This window comes from Centrocercus urophasianus, unplaced genomic scaffold, assembly GCF_019232065.1.
Source record: "Centrocercus urophasianus isolate 14NV4802_14NV808 unplaced genomic scaffold, USGS_Curo_1.0 seq_21, whole genome shotgun sequence".
Taxonomy (NCBI): Eukaryota; Metazoa; Chordata; class Aves; order Galliformes; family Phasianidae; genus Centrocercus; species Centrocercus urophasianus.
In genome coordinates, this window is record NW_024884767.1 from 7,223,500 (window position 1) to 7,236,538 (window position 13,039).

Genomic DNA, 13,039 nt, shown 5'->3' on the forward strand with positions numbered 1-13,039 from the left:
GTAACTGCGTTAGATTGTGCATGATCCATATAAAGGCACAGTTTGTTTAGAATAACCCATTTTATTCCCATAGTACTTTCCAGCAGAGAAGACTAATTAGGCCTCCAAAAGAACCCTTTAACTCTTCGCTTTAGTACCACTCAGAGAAGAAACAATCACTAGTCAAATGCACGATTGCAAGAATTCAACAACAGTTTTCATCTTCAACTTTCAGCAGTTTCAGAATCATTCACTGTCTAGTAAACAAAGTTTAAATGCTTTTCAGCCCTGGTTGCAAGATCAGTACCCAATCCAACAGCAGCAGGGAATAAAGCTGCTGCTGTATAATGTATTTTTTCTCATGTGTGCTGCTTTCCATAGATTTCATTATTTATCCTAGATCTGCACTCATTGTCATATCCGGGGCATGGATATAATAAGTAAACAGGGAGAAGAGCTGTGAAATTTCTATCATCATTGAAATAACTGGCTGGGAGGATATACTGCATTCAACTTTTTCCAAAGAAAACAAGAAACAGAGTAGATGTCACTCCTGCAGAAAAAGCTTGACACTATTCCATCCTGACAGTTTGAAATTAAAAACCCAAGCACTTCAGGTTTTTAGGCTTTGTGGCGTATCAGTTAGCAAACAGATGACAACAAGCACCTGCACTGGACTAAAACAGCTTCTGTAAAGTGTCTCTTTTGTTTTGGATTACCCAGACTACACAAAGGTTATTTGAAATTAAACATGTGGATGGACTGCTTGCACTCTCTGTTGCAGAGCAGTCAGCAGTGGATACCCACACTCAAAAGCAAGCAGAGGTCAAGCAGACACTCAGACAACCCCGGATGGTTTTCAGGCACAGGGAGAATTGTGGTTTACTGGACAGCTCCTTCTTCCTTAGCAGTTCTTTATGGCTTTTCCTTCCATGAGCCTGTCTGTTCTCATTCTGAACCCACAAAAGCTTTAACCAGTGCTGTAAGTAGTTAAACCATTTTAACCAAAGTTCCTTCAGAGCCTCTGGGCAAACACCACTCAGTCTCCCATAATTTGATATTGCTCATTTGCTGATTCATTCTACAATTTCTTTTACTAACACTCCTGATTTGAAGCAGACTGTCTGTTACAGTCCCTGTGAAAACCTCTGCAAGCTCTTCCACAAGTAATGCAGATGCAGGAAATAAGGAGTAAGGCTTAAATTCTAAGTCCCCACACAGGTCGTTCTTCAAGTACCATACACAGAGCTGTCTGAAGCTTTAAAATTATTTGTGACTGATTTCTTCAAACTTTACAGAATGTAAAACCAGTGCAATCAATTCTAGAAAAGCAAATAATAATTTACAATGTTTTCAAAAGAAATCTTTCAAAGGGCTCCTAAGAGAAATAGGATATTGAAGCCAGGAGAAAGAGGTAAAAGAGCATACATATTTCAAAATTAATAGTGAACTATCATAAAATTTGATACCAGACCTGGTGTTATTTAATATATTTATTAATTCACATGAAAAAGAAGGAAGGTTGAACTGCCAACTTTATAGGTGACAGGATTACTTATGGAGATAATGTCAAATTTCCGAGGAATATAACCAACTTAAATGGATCACTGACACTAATGATTTAACTTTACCTAATCCCATTATATAACATGATGAGATAATCTCAACTGACAGGTTGGCCATGAGCCAGCAGTGTACCCTTGTGGCCAAAAAGGCCAATGGCTTACTGGGGTGCATTAAAAAGAGCGTGTCCAGCAGGTCGAGGGAGGTGATCCTCCCCCTCTACTCTGCCCTGGTAAGGCCTCATCTGGAGTACTGCGTCCAGTTCTGGGCTCCCCAGTACGAAAAAGACAGGGATCTCTTGGAAAGAGTCCAGCGGAGGGCCACAAAGATGGTGAAGGGCCTGGAGCATCTCTCCTGTGAAGAAAGGCTGAGTGAGCTGGGTCTGTTCAGCCTTGAGAAAAGAAGACTGAGAGGGGAGCTGATCCAGGTCTACAAATATCTAAGATGTGGGGGGCAGAATGGCGAGGCCAGACTGTTTTCAGTGGTGAGTGGAGACAGGACAAGGGGAAATGGCTGGAAACTGCAGCACAGGAAGTTCTGCACAAATATGGGCAAGAACTTCTTTACAGTGAGGTGACGGAGCACTGGAACAGGCTGCCCAGGGAGGTGGTGGAGTCTCCTGGAGATGTTCAAGACCTGCCTGGATGCCGACCTGTGCGACCTGGTGTAGGGAACCTGCTTTGGCAGGGGGGTTGGACTCAGTGATCTCTGGAGGTCCCTTCCAACCCCTACAATTCTGTGATTCTGTGATTCTGTGAAGCACTGAATTCAGATTTTGAAACAAAAACAAAAAAAACAAAAAAACCCAAACAAACAATAACAAAAAAAAACAAACAAACCAATCAAAGCCAGAAAATCAGATTCAGAAAAAAATCAGAGAGGAGCTATTGAAATCATAAGAATTCATTGAAGAAAAATAAGACAGTAAGCAACATAAAGTACTATTACATCTTAATTTATGCAGAAGTTGAATGAACGCAGTCAAGATATTCAAAGCAATGAATGGTTCAGAGAAAGGAAATTGGGACTCTTAATTATTCCCACAAGGCAAATAGTGAGAAATGTTCTGTGAACTTGATAAGCAGCAGAGGTGAACTGACACAAGTAAATTTTCTATTCATACAACACAAAATTTACTGGTGGAACTCACTGCTGAAGCAACATTAATAGGAAGAGCTTAATGAAACTAACAGCAGAATTATACAGACATTTTCCTATGAAGAGGATTATCAGCATATCTGGTAGAACAACTACACATCATTTTAGACAAAAATACAATACAGTTAAAACCTCCGATGGAACTCTTATAGACTTTGAATGGAGGGTAAAAGTCATCATGAAAATTAAGTATGCAGTATGCACACAGAGCTGAAATCTGTTTATTACTGAAATTCTGTACCTTTGTTAAAAATCTCAAATTTGTAATATAAATACAAGTAATAGATGGACAGAACTATGGAGGTGCTGACACTGTATCCGAGAACAAATACTTAGAAATAATGTCTGCTGCTTTCTGAAAAGGACTGCACAGATATGAACAAAAACTCTCCTTCTTTTATAGTTTCTATGAACAGTGAAAACAGAACTTCCAAAACCTGAACAGTCACGCAAATGCTTTTCAGCCACAGCTCTGACATCTAGAAGGAAAAACAAACAAACAAACAAACAAAACTCCTTCAAATTCTACTTTTCCCATCCGAGAAGAATAAATAATCTTATCATTTTTTTTTTTCCAATTACGAAAATTGGAGCTAAAAATTACCTGAGAATTTCTGCTTTGTGTATAAAAACACAGCAGCAGTTTCCTTAGAGCTTGCTTACTTTTTACTTCCTGAACTTAGAAATCAGCTCTTACCAGTCAGTAGTGCCCCAAAAATTCAGTAGGAAATTCTTCTTTATCCCCTGAATGGAGCTGTACTCCCACTACAACCCCCAGCAGCTCTGAGGAAGCCAGCATTCAGAACTTACAGCTCTTTCACACATCGTGCTGTTTGGACTCAGCCCAGATATTTCATTCCTTTGTATTGACTTTAGTGTTTTTGATTCCTGTGCAGTGGGAAATACTAATGAATGTAGTGGAAAATATTAACATTGTGTTACATGGGAGAAAAACGGAGGGAATTCACTAACAAGGCTTAACGAAAAAGAGGGGAACACAGAAGTGCGTAAGGTGCAAAGCACTTCTCCTCAGCGCCTGTAAGCACCTGTGAAATGCCCCTGCAAGTTATGCTAACGCAAAGGGAATACAAGGAAGCTATTGTGGCAACTGGAGATGACACATCTGATCGTGTGCCCTTCCATGGGTTTGTTTGAGGTTGCTCCACACTGCAGGGAGAGGGACTGAGCTCTTTATTAGCAGGATTATTAATATTAATAAGTGACGATGTCAATGACATTAATAATTAATAATAACGACCATCGTTACTAAGGCTTTTTTGTTGCTTGCCATAGAAAGGGCCAGGGGACCTTGTAGGAGAGCCTGCTGTGTCCAGCACTCCCAGCATAGGAGCCTACCTTTAGGCAGGGCTGGAAAGCCCATTAGTTTCACCAGAGAAGGTGGATGAATAAAAAGTAATGGAGGGCCACATTAACAATTACCTCCAAGCATGCAAGACAACAAAGCAAGCCTAGTTAAAACAGTGAAGTTAGTACTAGATAGGTACTATCTCTCAGGAAAGTAGAATAAAAAGGCAGCATCTTCACAGATGCTGATTGTTATTTTTTGCCTTTCATACACATAAATTTTACTGACTTCCCTAACCTGGTTCTTTGTTCTGTTCTAAGCTGCATTTTGCAAATGCACAAACACAACATTGTGTATGATGCACCATTTTGTAGAGCACTGCATGTCACCACGGTTTTGTGATTTTTGGTTTTCAGTATTCCACATCATCACATCACATAGTGCACTAGGAGTTAAAATGTTAATGCTCCCGTTCCGGTTGCCTATTCCTACACATTACAGCAGTCACGGGATCTGGCCCATCCCGGTGGGGCGCTCTCTTACTGCCTGGCAGTGGGTGCTGGAGGGTGCTTTCCTGGCCGTTCCAAGCTTTTCAGGTTTGATTCGGTCTCAGGAACTCTCTCTCTCCTATCTTATTTGATTTATTAGTCTCAATTTCAATTATATTGTATTATATTGTGTTATCTTGCATTCCGATATCATAGTGAGTAAAATAAGTTTTCCTCCATAGATTGTTGCCACTGTTTTTTTTTCCTTCCTTGAGTCCAACTCCCATCTCCCTATGTCTTTTTCCTTTCCCTTCCCATTGCGTGGGGCTGGGGAGGCCCAGGGGCCTACTGCCCCCCTGTCACAGGCATAGATTGATCTAGTTAACTCTGTGAGAGCTTATTAATAAATGACCTTACTGCTTGCATCCCAGCTTTAAGAGGGATGAGATCTGCTGAATGGCAAGAGGCTACTATTTAATAGTCTTCCACATGTTCTTTTTTTTTTTTTTTTCACCTTCTTTATATGCTATTTATGTGTCTGAATATGTTTGCTGAATCTAATCAACGTGTTGTGCTGAGCTTTCCTTCCACCATCTTCCCCAATATTACAGAGAAAATTAGAAGTATAGTAAATAGAAGGAATATTATTATCATTAGGGGAAAGACCCAAACTATTAATCTGAAATATTATCAGGAAACTATGTTTCAATCTCATCCAGCACTTAATTTTCCTTACTGTTACTATAAATGTTACTCCCAAAAAACATTTTAAAAAACTCTGCCACCATTTAAGTGGTTTAAAGAGAGATCTAAATCTGTAAAACAGTAGTGATAACTAAATGCTACATATTATTTATAGTTTAAAGTGAAGGCAATTTAGCATATCTAAGTACAGCTCCAATTTCCTCCTTGAGTAGCAGAAGAACTGTACATAGAGAAAAGGGGGGAGAAGGAAGAAAATAAATAATTTGGTAGTATAAAAACCTGTCAAAGTGCTAACAGAATGTAACCTGGCTAACGTATGTGGCTTTATAATCTTGTGCCAGGGCTACCCTTCTGCAAATCACAATTGTCCTTACATCCTCTGGTTAGGATATAGCTCTGAAGTAAGGCATTTTACTGACTCAGAAGAAATGCATGATGACTGGATTGTATCAACATCTCAAAAGGGATGGAATAACACTGCACAATGAGGTAGTAGAGTTATGCTGTAGTGTCCCCTGTATTTGGCTAGCCTCTTTATATATAAAGGATGGAGAAGGAAAAGCAGGATATTAGAGGAGCATAACTTTTATACTATTTCTTTCTGTTTCATTTCATCCTTGAGGAAAGAAACTCTTTTCGACTTGTGGGAAGAAATTACAGACTTTGTCATTGTAAATGACTTTACTAAAAAAAGTTTCAAGAAAGGGAATATTGAAATAAGAACTCAGAGACTTTAATTTTCTGTAGGGTCCAATCCCACAGATTTCAGACTCTAATTTTACTATTCAGTACCTTTTTAAAAGAAAACATAATATATTCTGAACATTATTCGTGTTCAGATTGTGAAAATGAACTCTTCCAACTCAATTCCTAGGCCTCCTTCCTTTCTCTTCCTAAGAAATTAACAGGAGGTATAGAAGCCATCCTGGATGTTCAAATCCTGATACTGACACTGGGAATCGTTTTGATCAAAAATAGTTAGCACATGCTTTCAAATGGTACTGGAGATTTTTATCAAAATTCTGAGAGTGGCAATTGGGACAGTAAACATGAATGGTAAATCTTGTTATCTATAAATAGTCTGAGGCTCTAAACTGAAAAAATCCTCCATTTTACAATGATGGCAATGGGCATATGCGATACTGACTGATGTCAGTGGTCCACAGCAGTGGTCCACAGTACCCTCTGAGTTTCTCCGTCTGAATGTGAGAATAAATGTGCCTGTTTGGCCACTTTTTTCTTCAAGTCTGCTCTGTCATTTACAGAGAATAGAATATTAGAACAATGGTAATTATCAAAATCAATTTCCTCTTCAGTTTATAACACACATGTATCTTTCATTGCTCTCTTTATTTGCCATGATTGTTGGAAAGTAAATGTTACTGAAACAGTAAGATCATTAGATAATGCCCTTCACAGTGTAAGGATTACTTTCATGCATTACCCCAAAACAGTCTTTAGAAATGCTTCGTGCTTAGTTATTAAGTACTGGTTCTGGTTGCTGAAACCTTTTCTAATGAATGCCTGATATCTGATAGACTTTAAGCCATTCATTCTAATTCCCTCCTCGTGTACCCTGGATATATTTTTTCCCTGCCATTCTTTCCTTTTTTCAAGTTGTGGAAATCTCTTATTCTCATTAAGCTTTTTACCTTCTGAATGTGAACCCTTTTTTGCTCTCCTTATCTCTTTGCATAAAAAGTCCTAATGGTCCTTGTAATCAGGTACTGTCAAATTCTTCTCCTCTTTTTTTTCATTTTCATTACAAGTTTGTCATAACCTTTGATCATCAAATATTCTCACAAAGATACACAAACACACATTTTTTCTTCCCAAATAATTTGTGAACACAGATCACTTAGCATTTCTGAACTTCAAACTGTTTTGTGAATTTGTGGGACAAAAATAATCCCTTTAGTACAGAACTGTATTCACTTGGCCACAAGTTCCAGGTTGCTTTGTGCTTATTTTCTTAGACATGGTTTGCTCAAATCACATCTGTACTTTTAAAATGCTTCACAAATACAGAGCTCTAGTATCTGACAATTTGCTAGTGAATTCTTCACTGTGCTCACTAAGTGAAACACAATGGACTACACCATGTTCCTTCTCTTCTTCTCCCTCCCTTCCCTGCGTGTTTTCATCTGACTCCTTACCCGATATTTTCTTAAATGGTTTCTATACAGTCCTGCTCCTTATTAAACAATAATTTTGTTAAAATGATTAATACTTCTCATGAATCACAGAAATGAGCAAAAATAATAGAAATTCACAGGTTTTCCCCCTCCCTGGAGTCTCACAGTATGCTTAGTCAACACCTGGAGACAGGTAGGAGAAGAAATGCTTAACAGAAAGATAAGAGACCTTACTCTCTTCAGTCCAGCTCAGGACACGTGTATAGTCTTCCAAATGTTAACAATCTGAAACCACATTCTAAACTTCTTGGAATTAAAAAGAGAACAAAGAAAAACCTTTGCAAAATGTTCCTATGCACTTGAGGTACTTCCAGTAACCCTTACTAATGGCCTGAGAGGACAATACTAAACTTTTTCCCCCAAAAAAACTTTAAAACTCAATAGATTCTGCCTGAGGTGACATCTGAGCTCCTTTTCAAAATGGCAATTTGGAAATACAGTACATGTTGGGCTTTCCTTGTATAACTCTTCCTGTAAGCTACCAAGAGGGGTCACACTGTTCTTTGACTATACCAGTAGAGAAAGCCACAGTTAGATAACTAGAGAAGATACTTATCAGGGAATTTTTTATTTTTTATTTTTATTTTTTTGTGGGAGGCCTTGAATCTGTGGGTTAGAAAGCCACTTTGCATGACTGAATTTTGTGATTTATAGTTTCTTTGTTTGTCAAAGGGAGAGCTTGCAAACCCTTCCCTTTGAGCTGTCACCTAAAACCTCTCAATTCCTCTAAGTACAATCCATTTCTGCAACAGCAGACCTGAAACCAAAGGAACTGAAATGCTTGAGTTTCAGAGCATGAAGAGTCACGTAAAGAGGACAGTCAAAGACAGCCCAAGGGGCCTTAGTTAACTTGGTGCCTCGAGTTTCTTCCCTCAAGCACCAGTAATTACATTTCTGATTAGATTATTTTGAAAAGCAACTGCAACCTTGTTTGAATACAATTGTTGGTAACCTGTTACAGTTCCTCTCCATGGTCTGCAGGCATTGGTTTGCAATGGCAAACCAACAAACCAACAAACCTTTGCAAACCAACAACAAAAAAACACATATGCAGCTGTGTTTTGAACACTTCAAGCCCATTTTTAAATAAACAGACAATATTCCACTTGGGAAAAGAACACATCAACACTGACAGGAAATGCCAGTTCCATATTTATGCTTTAAGGCTTCAAAATTCAGCATAAAATTTAAACAATAACAAAAACACCAAAAAAAAAAAAAAAAAAAAAAAAAAGCAAAGAGAGTGTTAGAACATACTCTCTTATGAATCAATATAATCTGAGTAAGATGAGGGTGAAGGACTGCTCAGTATAATCAATGTTTTAAGAAATTATCTAGTAATAACATGGCTCTTGGGCTACATTATATAAAGTAATTTTTGATAATACATCTTTAAGCTTTCCCCAAACAGATGATAAAATCATAGCTTTTAACCAGACTGTCCAGAAACCACAACTATTACTATACCAACCATTCCTCTATCAAAATGCATGTGTGTATATTATACTTAAGAATAAACAGTTGAGTAAACTGTTTCTTGATCTTCACTAAATGCTACATACTGATCTGAAATACTGAGGCAGCACTTGTTCTTTGAGAGTGGAAAGGAGCAGAGCAGGCTCTTCTCAGAATAATCATGAATGCATGCATGTTTTGATGCACTTACACATATTTCCAATTCACCACCAAAGTTTTAAACAACCCAGTGAGAAATCAACCTCCTACACAGCAGCAGAGAAAGTACACTGAAGGATTTCTTCTTATTCCATCCCTACTGATAATTAAAATCTTAACCAAGCAATAATTGAAAACCAACAAAGATCTTTTTGATAGCTGAATTTAAACTATTGCTAATACCATACATTAAAGAAATAACAAAACACAGCTATGTATGCTGAAGGCAAGGGGAATTGAAACATTTTTAGTATAAAATACCAAAAAAGCACATCTGCTGAGCAACTGATCTTAAATTACTATTTCTGATTAAAAGAAAGCATTAGATGGTGTTTCGACTTTTTGAAAAGTGTTAAAGAAAAACAGAAAGCAGTAACTTTTGTTGACAAAACACTTTTTTCCTCAGATTTCTCTGCTACTTAGATGCCATTAGGTATCTGTCACATTACATTAATGAACAGTGTCCATTTTTCTTTTCTCAGCTTGTTAGCCTTCAGAACAATAACAGTTCACTAACGCAAAACCCGTTTTTCCCATCTTGGACTTTGTTACTTTAGCACTCAAGCAGAATAACAAAAACATAAAAAGCGAAAGGAAGCAGGAGCAAAAAGGAAGAAGACAATACATGATAATATTTATTAGCAATTTATCTTATATATTTTCTGAAATGTGTGGAAATAATCCAGAAGCATTCTTCAGCTCAATTACTTACAAATAAGTTATCTGTAGAATCAAGCAAGTCTGTCAGTTGTGCAAGTTTATTTTACCATGTGCTATCTCAAGATAAGCAGGTCTCTAATATTAGATTTCCACTGGCATAATTGTGCATGAACTCTGATCTGATTTAGTATTATATGGTGCAAAAGGTGACACATTTTTTTTACTATAGCCCATTAGAAAAGGAAAGGAATTGTCAGCGTATGAAATCTGAGCAGTCTGATTGAAAGACTGGGAGACTTTGAGGTCAACTCAGTGGAAAAGTAACTAGCTCAACTACCCCAGGCACTAAGCACAGTGACGAGCAAACTGAATACCTGGTGTAGTTACTCAGCTAGACAATCAATAACAACACTGTATTATCAGACTGCTACAGTTGTATTTTAACCTATTGTATTACCTCATCTGTTCCCAAACCAGTCAAACATATATTTTTGATCGTGCAGATAACACAGATACCACTCCAGTCCTTAAGTCACACTTAATACTAAGCCAGAGGTGGTAAAACAACCATTTACTACTTTTCCATATGCCATAAATTCTAATTTTCAACTCTGTCCAAACGGTACAGTAAAGGCTATATTCAAAACATTAGAGAGACAGTAATGCCAACCACTCCACGATTAGGCTAATTGAGATTTGAGGCTGGCTCTGGACATGCCCATGCAACCAGGCTTTGCTCCCCAGCGTGCACCTGCTTGAAGCCTGATGGCCTCTCTCTGCCTCATGTTGTCTGTGTTTTTTTTTGTGTTGTCACATCTCCTTCTTCCTGTTTCAGCTCCTGCTGCTGAAGGCTCTTCATGCAGAGCTGCTCCCACAAGGTTCACACCTGAGCACGTGTCTTCACAGAAATGTTGGGGAACCAAAACAAGAAACACGTTCAGCAGTTAGGCCACACTGGGCCCAGTGAGATTCAACACCAGGCCAGGCCACTGCAGCCATGGCGGGGCTGGTCCACCCGAGGGATGCTCTAAGGAATCTAGATTCTCCCAACATGCCCCTACACAGCCCATACAGAGACGCAGTTTCACAGGAATCAGGAAAGTCTCATCCTTCACATTATAGTCATCTATCTGCACTATCTGCCAGCCTATTTTCAAGCCTCTGCTAGCCATGGTTCTGGAGGGTAGATTTCAACAGAAAAATGTATTTTTTTCACACTGAAAAAGCAATATATTCTTCCCTACACTAACTCTTTGAAATCTAAAGAGCTGTTTTAATGGAAAGACCCCAAGTTTAAAGAATTGGTTGGCAAGCTTTATTACACTGAACTGTGAGCACAACTGATCTCAAAAGACACCAAAACCAAGAAGCTACAGAAACAAAGCACCAAAGGGTTGCTTTATTCTCTATCCCTCAAAAAGAGAGAAAGAGATGCAGGACGGAACAAAGGACAGAAGCCTTCTTCTTCAGAGAAGCTGTCTGACCTGCTAGTACTCAAATATGCTTTTTTTTTTTCTTCCAAAACACAAATATACTGCAAGGCAGTAGAGCAGAAGACACCTAGTAGAAGAACTCCAATGGGAAAGTCTCCAGTCATGTAAAGTCTGTCACTAGGAGCTTTATGTCCATGTGCATCTTCTGGAATGGATGAAAAACATTACCCCTTTCTGAATGGAAACATATCTGATGGTCTCTAAAGTAGATGGCCACAGCAATTCATTTAGATAATCATCTGTTCTGCTAAACTGCAATACATTTGCATCTTTTACAGTAGGAATCAGTAAATGCATAACATCTGTATCTGCAAAACTAAAAGAAAGAATAAAGCCAATTACATGCTCCATTTGTCCACAAGCTTTATTTACATCCAATTTACCTGTTTCTCTGCCACAGACTGCTCCCTATTGCACTGCATTCCGCCTCTGAGCTCTGCTGCACACAGCCAACTTTGTCCTTCCATACCACACACATCTGGGAGAAGGTTTGCACTTAAATTCTTTGGGACAAGGATGCCTGTTTTATTTTGCCAGGATTATATTTCCTGGATGATTAATCCAGCACATCCTTCACTGATCCACACATCAACATTAAGAAAACAATGTAGAATCCACTGACTCATTCATATTTCAAACCGCACACAAAATACATTCATATTATTTGCAAAAGTCTATGATTTGTTTTCCCAGAATACTACATCTGTCTGCAATATGTGATCAACTGTCCTTCCAAATTTTTGTAGCTCACATTGCCATTTTTCTCACAAGCATTGCAGTGAAACAAAAATCACTGACTTGCTTTAAAGGCAGATTTTCAGCTGTGTTGTATAAATGCAAATTTTCAATTGTGCTGTGTGCAACCTCCCTCCAGCTGCAAATCACATCTGAAAACATGGACTCTGACGTGCTATCCATTTTGCAGGGAGACACATTGCTGGGCATCACCATGTTCTGCCATTTCATAATTTACACTCATGTATGCTGTGTCAGGCACTTATCCCACTACCAGGGACAGGGTCCACACTGCATTCACACTAACACATCTCAAACCATCTCACTCTTCTACCAGGCTTCCAAATTGGTGTCTTACCCATTACCATCTCTGCCCTCTGTGAGACTTGGATGAAGACCTGTTCATATCATGGATAATACATTTGGCTGCAGAACAAGTTCAAGAAGTGTCTCTCTAAAACAGCCATTTAAGGCTGGTCTTTGATAAAGTAGAAGACTATGAGTAAACTTAATGAAGTATCCAAGGGGCTGACAAATACTCATGTATAGGAGGCAGACAGGCTTGCCTGCAGTTGTATGTGGCTTGTGACAGTGGCCTAAACCCTCATCTCATGAGTCTGCATGGAAAAATACATTAAAAAAATATGTTAGAAAATGAGAAATGGCCTGTTCTCCCTCCATATTACAAAGGAATGCCTTTGCAGCTAAGGAGCCAAACAACAGAATCACAGAATCACAAAATCACCAAGATTGGAAAAGACCTACAAGACCATCCAGTCCAACCATCCACTATCACCAATAGCTCTCACTAACCTATATCCCTCAACACAAAATCCAATCGTTCCTTGAACATGTCCAGGGTCGGTGACTCCACCACCTCCCTGGGCAGCCCATTCCACTGCCTGACCACTCTTACAGAGAAGTAGTATTTCCTAATGTCCAGCCTAAATCTACCCTGGCGCAGCTTGAAGCCATTCCCTTTAGTCCTATCACCAGTTACACAAGAGAAGAGGCCGACCCCCAGCTCACTACAACTCCCTTCAGGAAGTTATAGAGAGCAATGAGGTCTCCCCTGAGCCTCCC

At 38.8% G+C, this 13,039-nt stretch overlaps 1 protein-coding gene across 6 annotated transcripts in view; it reads right to left on the bottom strand.

The window, feature by feature from the left end:
• The window catches only part of MCTP1 (multiple C2 and transmembrane domain containing 1), a 200,006-nt gene that overhangs the window by 17,516 nt on the left and 169,451 nt on the right, over positions 1-13,039 (bottom strand). Inside the window, exon 17 of one of the 6 annotated variants that reach the window (XM_042822884.1) lies at positions 10,370-10,626. The exons of the other annotated variants lie outside the window; for them this stretch is intronic. Coding sequence (XP_042678818.1) covers positions 10,609-10,626 — 18 coding nt within the window. The 3' untranslated portion in view covers positions 10,370-10,608. Of the gene's footprint in view, positions 1-10,369; positions 10,627-13,039 lie in introns of those variants that run through there. 6 annotated transcript variants of the gene reach the window in all.